This window comes from Salmo salar, chromosome ssa07, assembly GCF_905237065.1.
Source record: "Salmo salar chromosome ssa07, Ssal_v3.1, whole genome shotgun sequence".
Taxonomy (NCBI): domain Eukaryota; kingdom Metazoa; phylum Chordata; class Actinopteri; order Salmoniformes; family Salmonidae; genus Salmo; species Salmo salar.
This window is the reverse complement of record NC_059448.1, coordinates 28,564,489-28,582,552: the sequence shown is the minus strand read 5'-3', so window position 1 is coordinate 28,582,552 and position 18,064 is coordinate 28,564,489. Positions and strand designations below refer to the sequence as shown.

At 41.6% G+C, this 18,064-nt stretch overlaps 1 protein-coding gene across 5 annotated transcripts; it reads left to right on the top strand.

Annotated features, from left to right (window-relative positions):
• Positions 1-500: 500 nt before the first annotated feature.
• Positions 501-12,401, top strand: LOC106608937 (chromatin complexes subunit BAP18). 5 transcript variants are annotated; one of them, XR_006770609.1, is made up of 7 exons: positions 501-858; positions 4,037-4,131; positions 4,556-4,657; positions 5,032-5,255; positions 5,547-5,654; positions 7,446-7,607; positions 11,538-12,401. XR_006770609.1 is itself a non-coding variant. In XM_014207180.2 (6 exons), exons 1-6 carry the CDS (start codon positions 838-840, stop codon positions 11,600-11,602), a joined length of 615 nt encoding a protein of 204 aa, XP_014062655.2. In that variant the 5' UTR covers positions 501-837; the 3' UTR covers positions 11,603-12,401. The 5 variants fall into 5 exon arrangements, 3 of the variants coding, with proteins under 3 accessions (XP_014062655.2, XP_014062656.2, XP_014062657.2); XR_006770610.1 differs by lacking the exon at positions 4,556-4,657; XM_014207180.2 differs by lacking the exon at positions 7,446-7,607.
• The last annotated feature ends 5,663 nt before the right edge of the window (positions 12,402-18,064 follow it).

Here is an 18,064-nt window from a genome sequence, read left to right as displayed (position 1 = left end):
GTCACTTTAACTCTACCTACATGTACATATTACCTCAATTACCTTGACTAACCGATGCCCCCGCACATTGACTCTGTACCGGTACCCCCTGTATATAGCCTCGCTATTGTTATTTTACTTCTGCTGTTTAATTATTTGGTATTTGTTATTTTCAATTTTTTACTTAACAATTTTTTCTTAAAACTTCTCAAAGCATTGTTGGCTAAGGGCTTGTAAGTGAGCATTGTATTCGGCGCATGTGACAATTAAAATTTGATTTGTGGGAACTCCTTCAAGACTGTTGGAAAAGCATTCCTCGTGTAGCTAGCTGGTTGGGAGAATACTAAGAGTGTGCAAAGCTGTCATCAAGGCAAAGAGTGGCTACTTTGAAGAATCCAAAATATATGTAACATGTTCGACCACACAATCCCGCACAGTAGGTGGCGGTATGCACAAACAAAATGTGCGTCATGATACCAAAGAAGAATCATGAACACGTGGTGTGAATTTTGGACCAATCAGCATTTGGGATTTATTTGCGCACGTTAAGTCTTTCCTTCGTCCACATTGTCATTTGTGTACGTCATTTATTTTTATCTACATATTTCTGATTATTGCAACAACAACAACAAAAAACATAAGATCCGTGTTAATAAAATGTACAGGCTCACTGAAAACAGTTGCGGACTGCAGACAAAAATATAAATATTGTAGGACGTGGACGAAGTTGGTATTTGTATTGCCAGCTGAGCCTGCAGTGCAAGCAGGCTAACTAACCTGAAGATTAGCTAACTAGCATCTCTAAACGGCGTTATTCACAGGAAAATCTGCATCTGTTCAGCAACTACAAAAAGAAAAATGACTTCAGCCTCAACGAAGGTAGGTTATTCTCACGTTTTGATTTTAGCCGTATCTCTTGCTGTTAGCTAGGTCCTGCACAAATCTAACGTTAGCTCATGTTAGCTACCTAACGTCGTCAGCTAACAAGCGAATTCGAATGGCAGCCATGTAACCGCTATTTAAGCGCACCTGGGTTATTCCAAAGATACATTTGCATTTTACTGTCTTTCCTATACCAGACAACTCAACGTTTGAAGGAAGAAAAAAAAACATTCGTCTTATAATAAGTCAAGCACTCAGGACGTGGCTGAATTTTGTCAACTTTTTTTCTCACTTCCATGTACTTTTGTATGGAAGCTACCACTCGAGGGCACTGTCTGCATGGAGGAAAACCCCTCATTGATGATCTCTTAAAATAAAGATTAAGTCTGCATTGCAACCGTACAAAACACCAATGTTGAATAAAATTGACTAATCCTGTTTTGATTTTATGATGCCATCAAATCAATCTTTATTTGTCACATGCGCCGAATACAAGTGTAGACCTTACGGTGAAACGCATACTTACAAGCCCGTAACCAACAGTACAGTTCAAGAAGAGTTAAACTTTTTACTTTAGTTTCATGTTAACACAACAATGAGGCTGCTATATACAGGGGGTGCCGGTACTGAGTCAGTGTGTGGGGGTACAGGTTAGTTGAGGTAATTTGTACATGTAGGTAGGGGTGAAGTGACTATGCATAGATAATAAACAGTGAGTAGCAGCAGTGTACAAAACAATTTGATTAATTGTTCACTAGTCTTATGGCTAGGGGGTAGAAGTTATTAAGGAGCTTTTTTTGTCCTAGACTTGGTGCTCCGGTACCGCTTGACGTGCGGTGGCAGAGAGAAGTCTGTGATTGGAGTCTGACAATTTTATGGGCTTTCCTCTGACACCGCCTATTATATAGGTCCTGAATGGCAGGAAGCTTGGCCCCAGAGATGTACTGGGCCATACGCACTACCCTCTAGCGCCTTACGGTCAGATGCCAAGCAGTTGCCATACCAGGCGGTGATGCAACCGGTCTGAATGCTCTCAATGGTGCAGCAGTAGAACCTTTTGACTATCTGGGGACCCATGCCAAATCTATTCAGTCTCCTGAGGGGGAAAAAGTTTTGTTGGGCCCTCTTCACAACTGTCTTGGTGTGTTTAGACCATGATAGTTTGTTGGTGATGTGGACACCAAGGATCTTGAAGGTGTTCCTTTTGTCCAGGGGGGAAAGGGCAGTGTGGAGTGCGAATGCGTCATCTGTGGTTCTGCTTGGGCGGTATGCGAATTGGAGTGGGTCTAGCGTATCCGGGAGGATGCTGTTGATGTGAGCCATGATCAGCCTTTCAAAGCACTTCATGACTACTGATGTGAGTGCTAAGGGGCGGTAATCATTTAGGCAGGTAACCTTTGCTTCCTTGGACACAGGGACTATGGTGGTCTGCTTGAAACATGTAGGTATTGCAGACTCGGTCAGGGAGGGGTTGAAAATGTCAGTGAAGACACTTGACAGTTGGTCTGTGCATGGTTTGAGTACACGTCCTAGTAATCCGTCTGGCCCCACGGCTTTGTGAATCTTGACCTTTTTTTAAAGGTTTTGCTCACATCGGCTCCCGAGAGCGTTATCACACAGTTATCCAGAACAGCTGGTGCACTCGTGCATGCTTCAGTGTTGCTGGCTTCGACGCGAGGATAAAAGGCATTTAGCTCATTTGGTAGGCTCCGTCACTGGGCTGCTCGCATCTGGGTTTCCCTTTGTAGTCCATAAAAGTTTTCAACAAGGCATTGCCTTGTAATAGAGTTGATCATACAGTGCATTGGGTTTCTTTAAAGCCTTATTCTAAAATGGATTACATAAAATCAATGTACACACAATAACCCATAATGACAAAGTGTTAAGTTTAAAAAAATTAAATGTTAGCTAATTCATAAAAAAAAACATCTTATTTACATAGGTAATCAGACCCTTTGCTATGAGACTCGAAATAGACCTCAGGTGCATCCTGTTTCCATTGATCATCCTTGAGATGTTTCTACAACTTGATTGATGTCCACCTGTGGTAAATTCAATTGATTGGACGTGATTTGGAAAGGCACACCTGTCTATATAAGATCCCACAGTTGACCGTACATGTCAGAGCAGAAACCAAGCCATGAGGTCAAAGGAATTGTCTGTAGAGCTCAGAGACAGGATTGTGTCGGCACAGATCTGGGGAATGGTACTCTTAACATTTCTGCAGCATTGAAGGTCCCCATGAACACAGTGGCCTCCATTCTTAAATGGAAATAGTTTGGATCTACCAGGCCTTTATGTTAGTGGCCAGACGGAAGCCACTCTTCAGTAAAATCCACGACAGCCCGCTTGGAGTTTGCCAAAAGGCACCTAAAGGACTCTTGGACCATGAGAAACATGATTCTCTGGTCTGATGATTGAACTATTTGGCCTGAATCCCAAGCGTCATGTCTGAAGGCGACTTGGCACCATCCCAACGATGAAGCACGGTGGTGGCAGCATCATGCTGTGGGGATGTTTTTCAGTGGCAGGGACTGGGAGACTAGTCAGGATCGAGGGGAAAGATGAACAGAGCAAAGTACAGAGAGATCCTTGATGAAAACCTGCTCAGGACCTCTGACTGGGGCAACGGTTCACCTTCCAACAGGACAACAACCCTAAGCACACAGCAAAGACGCAGAAGTGGCTTCGGGACAAGTCTCTGAATGTCCTTGAGTGAACCAGCCAGAGCCTGGACTTGAACCCAATCAAACATCTCTGGAGAGTCCTGAAAATAGCTGTGCAGCAACACTCACCATCCAACCTGACAGCGCTTGAGAGGATCTGCAAAGAAGAATGGGAGAAACTCAAATACAGCTTGTAGCGTCAAACCCAAGAAGACTCGGCTGTAATCGCTGCCAAAGGTGCTTTAATAAAGTACTGTGTGAAGGGTCTGAATACTTATGTAAATGTGATTTATAAAAAAAAATAAAATGTCTCGTGTTTTTGCTTTGTCATTATGGGGTATTGTGTGTGGAATAAGGCTGTAACGTAACAATGTGGAAAGTCACGGGTCTAAATACTTTCCGAATGCACTGTACATACTGTACTTCAAACAACCTTAGCTACTGTCTCAAAAGAAAATAGGATAATTCAAAAGGTATTGATTTAGGTGTTTTCTGCTTTAATTTTCAAGGTTGGGGAGATCTTCTCAGCAGCAGGAGCTGCTTTCACCAAGTTAGGGGAGCTGACCATGCAACTGCACCCCGTGGCTGACTCCAGTCCCGCAGGGTGAGAATACACACACCAAGTTAGAGATAAATATCTGTATCGATTATGTAGAGTTGCAAGTCTAGTCTGATTTATAAGTCTACTGATCATGACTTTGTAATTTTTGGGCTTGTGTCACTTGTAGCACACTGTACACATTACACTGATATGTGCTCCGTCTTGAATATCCCCGCCAAGAAGTCATTCTGAGGAAACGCTGTTGCGTCATTATTACCAGAAAGCACTCGACACCCACCCACGCCATGTCCACCCTCTCTTCGTCTCTGACCGCGTTCAAGGGCATCAATCGCTGATCACCAACTGACCAGACTGATCTACAAAATCATAATGTGTAGTTATTTAAGATGCTAGGTGATTTGTAGATCTGTGCAGAGCAACTGCAATGTAGTCTAGTGGATCTGTAACGCCCTGTGTGTCGTTGCAGAGCTAAGTGGACGGACACTGAGATTGGGCAGCTGAGATCGGCCGTGGTGAGGTTTGGTGATGACCTGAACTCCCTCAGCTCTGTCATCAAGGAACGCACTGTGTAAGGATCCCCCAGTCTCTCTTCTCATTCCTTATGGCCCTCTATTGTAATCCTTCACCCGGTCTTGGTCTCTTACCCCTTGTATCTCTCTACTTTGCTCCATTCGCGTCTGGGTGACGTGTCCAATGAGAGGTAGCTCTAAAGCAATAGGAAGATAGTCTATCAGTGACACAAGCCCTGATGAGCTAAACCATCACTAGAAGATCTAAAATATCACATTCAGATCTATTTACCTACACATGCATTGTACTATCCATCTGCTAGTGCTAAAGATCTATCAATTCATGATGGTTTACTTTAAAAAAACATATTTGACAGGTTACTGGTTGAATCACCACCGCTAACCTGATCCTACCTTGTCTCCTCTTCCGAAGGGTCCAGATTAAAAGTACAGTGAAGAGGAAGCTCTACGACGAGAGTGGGATGCCCATTTCCACCGACTCCCCAAAAAAGACCGTCAAGAAGACTGCTGTTACCATGGCCACCGCGGCAACCCCAACTGTCATTGCTATGCCGACCTCACAGGTCATCATGAAGGCAGGTGTCCAGGGCAATGTGACTCTGGCCATTCCCACCATGAAGAAACAGAAGTCTGCAGGTGAGTGGAGATTGATTCCTTCCTTCATCCATCAATACATTTTGTAGTTGCCATCTTGGCAATGATTTGTAATTAGTCCCACCCTCAGCCTTTTTTTTTTTTTTTTTACCTCAATATTGGAAGTGTAATAGTAAAGGATTGTTTTTCAACAAAATATGTGTGATGCAATTAGAAAAGTCCTTGCAGATCCAATTGAATAGTTTAACTGTGAAAATATTTAGTCTTTGTCTATTATATTTGAAACAATGGGATAAAGAAAAAGACTTGGCTCTTCCTGCCTGTGTGTTCCAGCTGATGTGACTCTGAGTGCTCTGAATGACTCTGATGTCAACTCTGACCTGGTAGACATAGAGGGACTGGGAGAGGGATCCAACTCCAAGAAACTCAACTTCGATCAGGGTGAGAGAGAACGGGCTTATTTTGACTACTATTTAGTGATAATGCACAACCTTTCCTATTGCCCGAATGAGGGGACACCAATAATTACTGGTCTTCAAGACAGGAATAAAGAACTCTCTGGGAAGAAGAAAGGTATGTTTCATGATCAAACACTCATGGTGTGATTGTGATTAACATACAGAAACTAAAGTCCTTTTGTTCACCCGACCTAGAATACCACAATCAAATGCCCAAGATAATTCTCTTCGGTTATAATCACAGCCCTGTATATTCCCCCTCAAGCTGATACCACAATGGCCCTAAAAGAACTACACTGCACTTTTTGCAAACTGGAAACCACATCGGAGTCCATGCTTCAAGATTGTTTTGATCACGCGGACTAGGATTTGTCCCGGGTAGCCTCTGAGAATAACATTGACGAATACACGGATAACCATGACTGAGTTCATCAGGAAGTGTATAGGAGATATTGTACCCACGGTGACTTAAAACCTACCCAAACCAGAAACTGTGGATGGATGGGCAGCATTCGCACAAAACTGAAAGTGCGAACCACAGCATTTAACCATGGCAAGTGACTGGGATTATGGCCGAATACAAACAGTGTAGTTATTCCATCCGTAAGGCAAACAGGCAAAACGTCGGTGCAGAGACAAAGTGGAGTCGCAATTCAACGGTTCAGACATGAGACGTACAGTTGAAGTCCTAAGTTTACATACACTTAGGTTGGACTCATTTAAGTCATTTTTCAACCACTCCACAAAATTCTTGTTAACAAACTATAGTTTTGGCAAGTCGGTTAGGACATCTACTTTGTGCATGACAAGTAATTTTTCCAACTATTGTTTAGACAGATTATTTCACTTCTAATTCACTGTATCACAATTCCAGTGGGCCAGAAGTTTACATACACTAAGTTTGACTGCCTTTAAACAGCTGGGGACAGCTGGGGACACATGGGGACAAAGATCATACTTTTTGGAGAAATGTCCTCTGGTCTGATGAAACAAAAATAAAACTGTTTGGCCATAATGACCATCGTTATGTTTGGAGGAAAAAGGGGGAGGCTTGCAAGCCAACGAACACCATCCCAACCGTGAAGCACGGGGGTGGCAGCATCATGTTGTGGGGGTGCTTTGCTGCAGGAGGGACTGGTGCACTTCACAAAATAGATGGCATCATGAGGAAGAAATTATGTGGCTATATTGAAGCAACATCTCAAGACAGTCAGGAAGTTAAAGCTTGGTTGCAAATGGGTCTTCCAAATGGACAATGACCCCAAGCATACTTCCAAAGTTGTGGCAAAATGGCTTAAGGACAACAAAGTCAAGGTATTGGAGTGGCCATCACAAAGCCCTGACCTCAGTCCTATATAGAACATTTGTGGGCAGAACTGGAAAAATGTGTGCGAGCAAGGAGGCCGACAAACCTGACTCAGTTACACCAGCTCTGTCAGGAGGAATGGGCCAAAATTCACCCAACTTATTGTGGGAAGCGTGTGGAAGGCTACCCAAAACATTTGACCCAAGTTAAACAATTTAAAGGCAATGCTACCAAATACTAATTGAGTGTATGTAAACTTCTGACCCACTGGGAATGTGATGAAAGAAATAAAAGCTGAAATCACTCTACTATTATTCTGACATTTCACATTCTTAAAATAAAGTGGTGATCCTAACTGACCTAAAACAGGATTTTACTAGGATTAAATGTCAGGAATTGTGAAAAACCTAGTTTAAATGTATTTGGCCAAGGTGTATGTAAACTTCCGACTTCAACTGTATGTGGCAGGGTCTACAGACAATCACGGACTACACAGGGAAAACCAGCCATGTCGCGGACATCGTCTTGTTTCCGGACAAGCTAAACACCTTCGCCCGCTTTGAGGATAATACAGTGCCACCGACGCGGCCCGTTTCCAAGGACTGTGGGCTCTCCTTCTCCGTGGCCGACGTGAGTAAGACATTTAAGAGTGTTAACCCTCACAAGGCTGCCGGCCCAGACGGCATCCCTAGTTGCGTCCTCAGAGCACGCACAGACCAGCTGGCCGGAGTGTTTATACTAGCGATACACCGTTATGACATTTTTGGCCGATACCGATATCCAATATTTTCCTTGCCAAAAAAAACCCGATACCGATATTTACAATTTGTGGCCTTTTAAGCATTCTATTACAGTTAACTATTGTTGTAACTTTAATGGGTTGTAGAGTTAATGTTTAAGTTAATTCATTGAGCTGTATCTAAAGATTTCCTTTAGTTGTTTTACATATGTAATTGTATTAGAATTTGTGTGTTGGAGATTGAGAGAACTACATACATATTTTGTTGTATTGGATTACGCTTTGACTGTAAGTTCCAGAATGCCTTGCGACAGGAAGTAGAGAGAGAACGCGGCAGTTATGTACAAGTGATTATCCTGACTTTCGCTAGCAACTTTCTTTTGTTTTGTAGAATCTAAAGTTGTTAAATGTAACGCAAACAAGTAGTATTACTAAAAGAAGCTTTCATTTCAAACCTGACGTCCCGAGTCATTACTTTGAAGATAGTTATTCTATAACTATTTAAAACACATACATGGACGCAGCGGTCTAGGGCACTGCATCTCAGTGCAAGAGGCGTCACTAGAGTCCCTGGTTCGAATCCAGGCTGTATCACATCTGGCCGTGATTGGGAGTCCCATAGTGCGGCGCACAATTTGGCCCATCGTCGTCATTGTAACTGACTGTAATCTGACTTGCCTAGTTAAATAAAGGTTACACGCACACCACACTGACCAAAAAGTTATTTTGTTGGCATTTACGTATATCCCCATTACCAGTAAAACATAATCAAAACCTATTTCTTTCACTTACTTGCTGTGCTTTTGGTCATTTGTTTCATTCTCAACGAGCATTTCTATGGAATGCCGTTTGGGTCTTTGCGTGTCAAAAAAGATATGACATCGGTTTCAGTAGCTATAGTTAGCTAGGTGTCGTCTAAAATAACCCTAATTTATAAGACTGTTCTTATTTGATTAATGGTGGTCGGACCCGTCTATGTGAAGCTAGCAACAATAAGGATTAGCCACAATAGTGGACTTTGCGGTTAGCCTTAAATAAAAGTATGGCATAATTCTACTATTTGTATTCATTTGCATTACTGTCAATGACTTTTATTTTGAAGACAAACCTCATTCCACTAATGTGGCTAGCGTCACAACACAACCCGGTGCGGTCGACCCTCACTAGCCAAATGAAGCTAGCTGCCTGCTTATAACATTAGTTTTGGGCAACAGGGTTAAGTTGCTGACTAGCTATTTATTTGCATGAACAGAAGTTCAATTTAAATAGGTGAACAACAAGTGGCAACCTAGCTAATACTTACGAGGATTCCTAAATCATTGCTAAGAATAATGGAACATTGTTTTCAGGCTGGTTGTATTGGTGCTAGCTAGGTACCAAGCTAAAGCTAGCTACCCCAGAAGTTGCGGTCGAACAAATGATGCTTTATTACCAACGCGGTGTTGTAAACCCATCGTTCGTGGCCGGTGTTTGCTTGTTTGCAGATTTTGTGCAGCTTTGACAGTGCTACTGTCTTTTTTGACACGCAAAGACCCAAACGGCGTTCCATAGTATGTATGTATGTCGTGAAGCTATTACTGTGTAAATCCGGTAGGGCAACATCTGAAAAAATAGCGTGCTTGGTAGTGTGTACCGGTGCTCGACCAGTCGGCGAAAGCCAACATCACCCACAACAGAACGGTTGATTGTCAAGGGCAATGAATTCCATTATCTTGGCTTTAATAGATTTCACCTTGGAGTTGCCTCGCTGAAATTTTCTTACTCTTTCAAATGACTGCTCGACTTGTTGACTGCTCGATCCACACAGCAGACATTGTGGGCTAGTTTAGGAATGCTGTGTTGCACGTATAGCGCCAAATTGTACGTGGCGTCATTACATCATGTACCTACGTTATATAGGTATGCACATCGGCCGATTTCCGATATGATCACCGTTTTTTTATTTGTTTTTATATCGTGCATCCCTGGTGTTTACGGACAATTTCAATCCCTCCCTATCCCATTCTGTCCCCACTTGCTTCAAGATGTTCACCATTGTCCCTGTACCAAAAAAAGCAAAGGTAACTTAGTAATTTAGTTATCGCCCCATAGCACTCACTTCTGTCATCATGAAGTGCTTTGAGGCTAGTTAAGGATATCACCTCTACCTTACCTGACACCCTAGACCCACTTCAATTTGCTTACCGCCCCAATAGATCCACAGACGATGCAATCGCACTGCCCTATCCCATCTGAACAAGCGGTATTCCTATGTAAGAATGCTGTTCATTGACTATAACTCAGCATTCAACACCATAGTACCCTCCAAGCTCATCATTAAGCTCGGGGCCCTGGGTCTGAACCCCGCCCTGTGGAACTGGGTCCTGACAGGCTGCCCCCAGGTGGTGATGGTAGGAAACACCTTCGCTTCGCTGATCCTCAACACAGGGGCCCCACAAGGGTACGTGCTCAGCCCCCTTTTGTACTCCCTGTTCACCCAAAACTGCGTGGCCACGCACGCCTCCAACTCAATCATCAAGTTTCCAGACGACAACAGTAGTAGGCCTAATTACCAACAACGACAAGTCAGACTACAGGGAGAGTATTGCCAGGAAAATAACCTCACTCAATGTCAACAAAACAAAGGAGCTGATCGTGGACTTCAGGAAACAGCAGAGGGAGTACAGCCCTATCCACACCGACTGGACCGCAATGGAGAAGGTGGAAAGCTTCAAGTTCCTCGGCGTACACATCACTGACTATCTGAAATGGTCCACCCAGACAGACAATGTAGTGAAGGCGCAACAGCGCCTGTAATGAAGGCTCAACAGCGCCTCTTCAACCTCAGGATGCTGAAGAAATTTGGCTTGGCCCCTAAAACCCTCAAACTTTAAGATGCACAATTGAGAGCATCCTGTCCAGCTGTACTACTACCTGGTATGGCAACTGCACCGCTCTCCAGAGGGTGGTGCGGTCTGCCCAACGCATCACCGGGTGCAAACTACCTGCCCTCCAGGACACCTACAGTACCTGATGTCACAGGAAGGCCAAAAAGATCATCAAGAACATCAACCACCCGAGCTACGGCATGTTCACCCCGCTATCATCCAGAAGGCGAGGTCAGTACAGGTGCATCAAAGCTGGGACCGAGAGACAGAAGATTTTCAACCTTAAGGCCATCCGACTGTTAAATAGCCTTCACTAGCCGGCTTCCACCCGGTTACACAACCCAGCACCTTAGAGGGTGCTGCCCTATACATAGACTTGGGACACAAGTCAATTTAATGTTTAAATGTTTACATACTGCTTTACTCATCTCATGTATATACTGTATTCTATTCTACTGTATTAGTCAATGCCACTCCATCACTTAATTCCATTCTTTTACTTTTAGATGTGTGTATTGTGATTCATTTTTAGATACTACTGCACTGTTGGAGCTAGGAACACAAGCATTTTGCTACACCCACAATAACATCAGCTAAATGTGTATGTGAACAATAAAATTTGATTTTAAGTTATTACTATATCTGAGGGGCAGCATGTAGCTCAGCGGTTAAGAGTGTTGGGCCAATAACTGAAAGGTTGCTGGTTCGAATTCCAAAGTCCACTAGGTGGGAAATAAATATTTCTATGTGCCTATTAGGAAGGCACTCTGAATAAGTGTCTGCTAAATTAAAAACTGTATAGGGAAAGTCTAAATTAACATGCCATATCTAAAAGATATAGCTTAGATCTTGCAGAAAATATAGTAACCGAGTTTGTGGAAAGTCAGTTCTATAATCTTGCCAGAAAGATCCACCATTTTTTCCAACTAAAATGTTTTTCTTTGCTCCTCTCAGACAACCTGAACCTCGACTCCAGCTTCATCATGAACTCCAGTGACCTGCCACTCCTCTCTCGTTGACCTCAAGATGTTTTCATTAGCACCCTATTTCCTACATAGTGCACTACTTTTGACTGGAGCCTTATGGACCCTGGTCAAATGTAATCCACTAAATAGGGATTAGAGTGCAATTTGAGACGCAGCCCAGACATTTCTCCTATGGACAACAGCCGAGATCCTTCAGATTTGCCTTGGCGGATCTCTATGGGTGCATCTGAAATGGCACCTTATTCCCTGCTTTTTAAGCCAAGGCCTATGAGGGACGCAAATTTCTCTTGCATGAGGAATGTGTTGGTGGATGTAAATAATGGTATTTTATTTATTCATACATGATTGTACTACACAAAAAGATAATGTGCAGAGATGCATGGCCAAGGACTACAGTGTGTAGATTTTGCCATCTTGGTTTATGTCAAATATGATATCTGGGTAGGTGGCCCTGCGAATTCCCCTTTGACAATGCTGCAACTGCAAACTGTTGTATATGTAATCATGCACTTGTGAACCCAGTGTTGAGCTCACCAGCAAATTAAACTGGTATTTGAAAAGCATACTGGATAATATAGATATGAACACAATTGTATCAAAGGACAGGAATTAGTTTAGTGCAGTTTTGTTTGAAACAGTGGATTATCTTATTGTTCAAAACATGACCCATTATCCTTCAAGGTAATTTTTTTTTGGGGGGGGAATATTTCTCGGTCAGTTATTGACAAACATTTGTAGTTTTATATAGAGGCTTACTCTAAAGACAATCAAATGATCTGTGCGATTTGCTGAATTATGTTGAATAAATAAACTTGTAGTTGGTAATATTTAATTCAGGAGTCATGTCACTCAATGTGTAGTCTTTATTGAAATGAGATTTTATACAATTGAAAACACTGGTGGGTACAGTAAGTGTAAAACAAACAAACAGGTGCAGTGATGTTTTAGTGTCAGCCAAAAGTGCCTTTGCATTAGGGCACAGAGATTTTTCACCTTGTTGGTTTAGGTATTTGAACCAGCTACCCATTGGTTACTGGCTCAAAGCTCGAACCGCTAGTGTTTAAATACTAGGGGTGTGAAATTAGGCCTATTTCCGGCCATTTATGCTTACACAATATCCCCAACTTGCCAAAACGAAGTAATATATTCAAATTATCACCAACCCTCAGTAGTACACAATGAGGGACAGCCAGGCACATTGTAAAAATATGCCACTGTAATACCACTAACACATGTCTTCTTCGGAATAAGTCCTAACTGAGTAAAATAAAAATGGTAGAATATGAACACAGGAATTGATGCCATTTTAGCTCCAGGTTGAGGAGTAGATAAAGATGTATTGTAGACAAGTGTGTGGCTGACTGGAGCAGCACAAGCCATACTGGCAGCCCAGAGAAGGGGCAGCTACCAGTAATGATGTGCTGCTAACGCCAGACACACTGGGGAGAGGAAGAGAGACCATCAGGCTGACTAAAGGAGAGCTCAACAGCCAGGCCAACTGACAGACAGAGAGGGGAGGCCAGCCAGGTCGACCACCCGGCCTTAGTCTGGAGACAGCCCACCATGCAGACTGACAGACCTCAGTCACACAGACACTGCATTGGAAGGACCACCAGGCAGACCAAAACCCCTTGGTCCCTCCTACAGTATGCCTGGCTACAGACTAACAGCCTGGCCGGCCAGTAGGACCATCAGGCTCTTCTGGCTGACGCCAAAAAGCCTCACCCCAACATTAGGAAGAGACACCGTCTGGACTGGCGTCAACACTGATGAAGTGCTTGCGACGACTGAATGTTACGTCTTTACTGTCATTTTATGGCACCATATTTTTACACTTGTCATTTCCCACCACTGAAAGAATTTCCCCTTCAGTGATATATTCAAAAGAAGCTAGCAACTATTAAAACAAACCGAAAGCTTCAGAAAGTATTCACACTTGACTTTCTCCACATTTTGTTGTGTTACAGACAGAATTTAAAATTGATCAAATTGAGATTGTGTGTTAGTGGCTTAAACAAATTCACTGCTCGACAGCGACCTTACAGATAATTTTGTGTAGGGTACAGAGATGAGGTAGTCATTAAAAAAACACTTATTGCACACAGTGAGTCCATGCAATGTCAAAGTGGAATGATGTTTCAAAATTATTTATTTTTTATTAATTAAAAGTGAAAAGCTGAAATGTCTTGAATCAATACGTTTTCAAACCCCTTTGTTATGGCAAGCCTAAATAAGTTCAGGAGTAAAAATGTGCTTTACAAGTCACAAGTTGCATGGATAATTGTGTTAACGTGATTTTTTAATGACTACCTCATCTCTGTAACCCATACTTACAGATAAATGTAAGGTCCCCCAGTCGAGCAGTGAATTTCAAACACAGATTAAACCACAAAGATCAGGGAGGAAGCGCACCCACTGGTAAATGGGTAAAAACATGTAAAGCAGACAATATCCCTTTGAGCATTGTGAACTAAGGATGGTGTAGTGATACAACCAGTCACTACAAAGAAACAGGCGTCCTGACTCAGTTACCCGAGAGGAAGGAAACCACTCAGGGATTTCACCGTTACAGAGCTTAATGGCTGCGATAGGTGAAAACTGAGGACGATCAACAACATTGTAGTTACTCCACAGTACAAATCTAAATGAGAGAGTGAAAAGAAGGAAGCCTGTACAGAAGAAAAAATATTCCAAAACATGCATCCTGTTTGCAATAAGGCACTAAAGTAAAACTACAAAAAGTGTGGCAAAGAATTTAACTTTATGTCCTGGATACAAAGAAATAGGATTGGGGTAAATCCAACACCAAGTACCACTCTTCATATTTTCAAACGTGGTGGCTGCATCATGTTACATTTACATCATCTAGCAGACGCTCTATCCAGAACGACTCACAGTAGTGAGTGCGTGCATTTTTGTACTGGTCCCCCGTGGGAATCGAACCCACAACCCTGGCGTTGCAAGCGCCATGCTTGTCTATTGGCAAGGACTAAGGAATTTTCTTTTGTTGATAAAAAGAAAGAGCTAAGCACAGGCAAAACCTTGAAAATAGGAAAACCTAGTTTCCAACAGACACTGGGAGACAAATTCACCTTTCAGCAGGACAATAACCTAAAACACAAGGCCAAACATACACTGGAGTTGCTTACCAAGATGACAATAAATGTTCCTGAGTGGCCTAGTTACAGTTGACTTCAAATCAGATTGGAAATCTATGGCAAGACTTGAAAATGGCTGTTTAGTGAAGATCAACAACCAACTTGACAGAGCCAATTTTTTGGTTTTTAAGAATAATGTGCAAATATTGTACAATCCAGGTGTGCAAAGCTCTTAGAGACGTACCCAGAAAGATTGACAGCTGTAATTGCTGCAAAATGTGATTCTAACATGTATTGACTCAGGGGTGTGAATACTTACATAAATTAGCTATTTCTGTATGACATTGTCACTAAATGTGCTAAAATTTCTAAAAACATGCTTTCACTTTGTCATTATGGGGTACTGTGTGTAGATGGGTGAGAATCAATTGAATTCATTATGAATTCGGGCTGTAACAAAACGTGGAATAAGTCAAGGGGTATGAATACTTTCTGTAGGCACTGTAAAATGGACAAAAAACATGACATTGAGCCAACAGTAAAAGTGATAAGCTGACAACATTACAGGTTAAACAAACACTGACAACTGCCAGTGCAGATAAGGAGAGTTCTCCTTCAGAATGGAACATTGATAGTCAGAATTGGAATCGGAATGGCAGAAGTGTTCTTTTGGAATAGCGGTGATTCCAAGGGCTCCCAGCGGCAGCACATAATGATTTGGAGTTGCTTTTAGATACCTGCAAAACATGATGTGCTGCTAAAGGGTACCCCGGAGAGATGGCGAGAGAGAGGATTCTCCATGGTATAGAGCTGTGGAGATAAAGAAGAAAACACATCATTAACATAACAATCTGACAAGATTCTCTCTCTTATACTTCAGTGGAAGAGATTCTTTAAATAACACAAAACCAAGATATTACATATAGGCCTATAACATTTTAAAGATATGTGGTTTTTACACTCTGGTGGCAAATTGCTTCTAGAGTTTTAGAAACATGAGTTGTGAGTAGTACAACAATAGTTATGCTTTCTTAAGAAAACAATAAGAGACAGATGGTGAAATGATTTTCTTGGCAAATGCAATACCAAGTCAATTCCATGTAATTCATAGGAATTTAAATTAAACTGCAATTATAATACAACTTGATATACTTCACGTATTTGAGACCACAAAATGGATGGTGGGAATGTGGACAAAATGGTGGATGATGATGAAAAAAAGAGAAGTTGGGGAGAGGACACTTTCTGAACAGTTCACTAACTACACCAGGTGCATAAATGTATCTATTCAAACACTAATTTTATCAGAATGTTAGAAACCTAGTCTGTAAAAATATACTTAATAAAAATAACTATTTGAATAATACTTAGTCTTAATATTTAAAGCCTGTCCCTTTTCCCTGTTTGACCCCTTTTCTAGGTTTTACAGGTGGTATACTGATATGCTACACGCAGAAGAACAATTTATACATGCAGAAGAACAATTTATACAAGACTGCCAAACAGGACAACATCCTCATACATTGAAAATAATTCTGATGATTTGAAATGGTTTTTGGTTACTAAATAAAATATAAATGTTTATTTCCCCCTTTGCCTACAATAACCCCCCCCCGAAACAAAAAGACATTATGTGCTGCAGATTGCCAAACAGAATCCTGAAAATAATGTGCTGAAATTAACACAATTAACTCAATATGTAGAATAACAGTTATAAATTGTGCCATTTTGAAAACAGTGCCCATTCTAAACCATAGAGCATGAGGAGTCAGTTATTCTCATCAAGACAACCTCCCCACATCTAAAACTCTATCCCAATAGTAAAAACAGGAATACGAGTTCATAAAAAATAAAAAAAAAGATTTGACAGAACAGAAAAAAGGCCAGTTAAAACAAATAATAATTCATGTCATTATACTCTAATCATAGAAATGACAGACATCACCACAATAAATCACCCTATATGCAGCAGTAACCAATCGAACGGTTGGGACTTGTTGAACCTCACTGTCATCAAGACAAGATTATCTTCAAACATGACTGTGCGGGTGTGTGTGTGTGTGTGTGAGAGAGAGTTTGTGAAAAGAAAATTAAGGAAAAGAGGGAGAGAGAATGGGAAAGGAGGGAGAAAAAAAGAAGAGGAAAGGGAGGGAGAAATAGAAGATAGAGGAAAAGGAGCCCCCATAGAAGGTGTGACCTTGACATTCACGAGCAGCGATGCACCTGAGCTCCAGCTAACGTAGCAACCACAAGACACACACATCTCAGAGAGGAGGGAGAAGGGAATGAAAATAGGGGGAAGAGGCACTAGAGGCCTCTTGACTGTATGACTACAACAAGGGGTCAGTTCTTGGCACTAGCAGTAGAAATAGAACTGATGTGGCCCTCGAATAAGGCTAATCTTACACACAACGTGTTTAGTTGAATTTACATTTGAGACAAGTAATACATTTTTTGTGTTATCAAGATACAGAAGAGTCACTTGACCGTTTAAATAGAACTGATGTGGCCCTCAAATCTGGCTATGCTAACATGAATCCAGTTGCAGAACACAGATAAGAGAAAACGCATACATAAATTACAATATATTTTTAGTTTTATTAAGACCTGCATATTTGGAATCCGTTTTGTGATCTGTTGAAAAAAAAGTAAAGAGACAAAATAGGAACAGACAGTGAAGCCAATTACTGAAATATGAACGAATCTGTAAAAATTGTGATAGTTGTTGTATCAAGAACAATATTTGTTTTTTTAGGAGGGTCTCGCATAAACTTTTTAGACTTAGAAAAGTTGGATTTCCAAGGCATAAAGCAGACCGAAATTAAACTTTTCACCAATATACTATTGATATGAATTCATATTAACAGAATGAACACCAATTGCCCATACTTTAAGACTAAACAAAATCACCACCACTTTAACCCTACAATGTGGAAGAGAAAAAAAACACTTCAAGGTCAAATGGCATTTGTCCTAGAAGGACCAGACTAAAACCAAGACAGTATTGATTAATGCCAAACTAATTCCCAATTTTCATAAAATTAAAACAATAGAAAGACTAGAAGATAATGACATAGCCTACTGGCCTATTTCAGACTAGTGCCACATGACCACATTGATATTATTATTATTCATTCAGGAAAAGCAGGATGACATTATGAGTAGCTCATTACAGATTTTAAAAAGCCAATGATCACGTCAGAACTCAGGAAGCAAGCATTTGTTCTCTCTCTCACTCTATATTGCCAGATAGGCTCATTCAAAATGAGTAAGGAGGGAGGGAGGGAGGCAAGAGAGAACGAACGAAAAAGAGCGAGGCAGAAAGAGTGGTTGCAGAGGGACAGAAAGAGCGAGGGAGGGTAAGGGAGAGAGAACGAGAAAATGTGAGGCAGGAAGA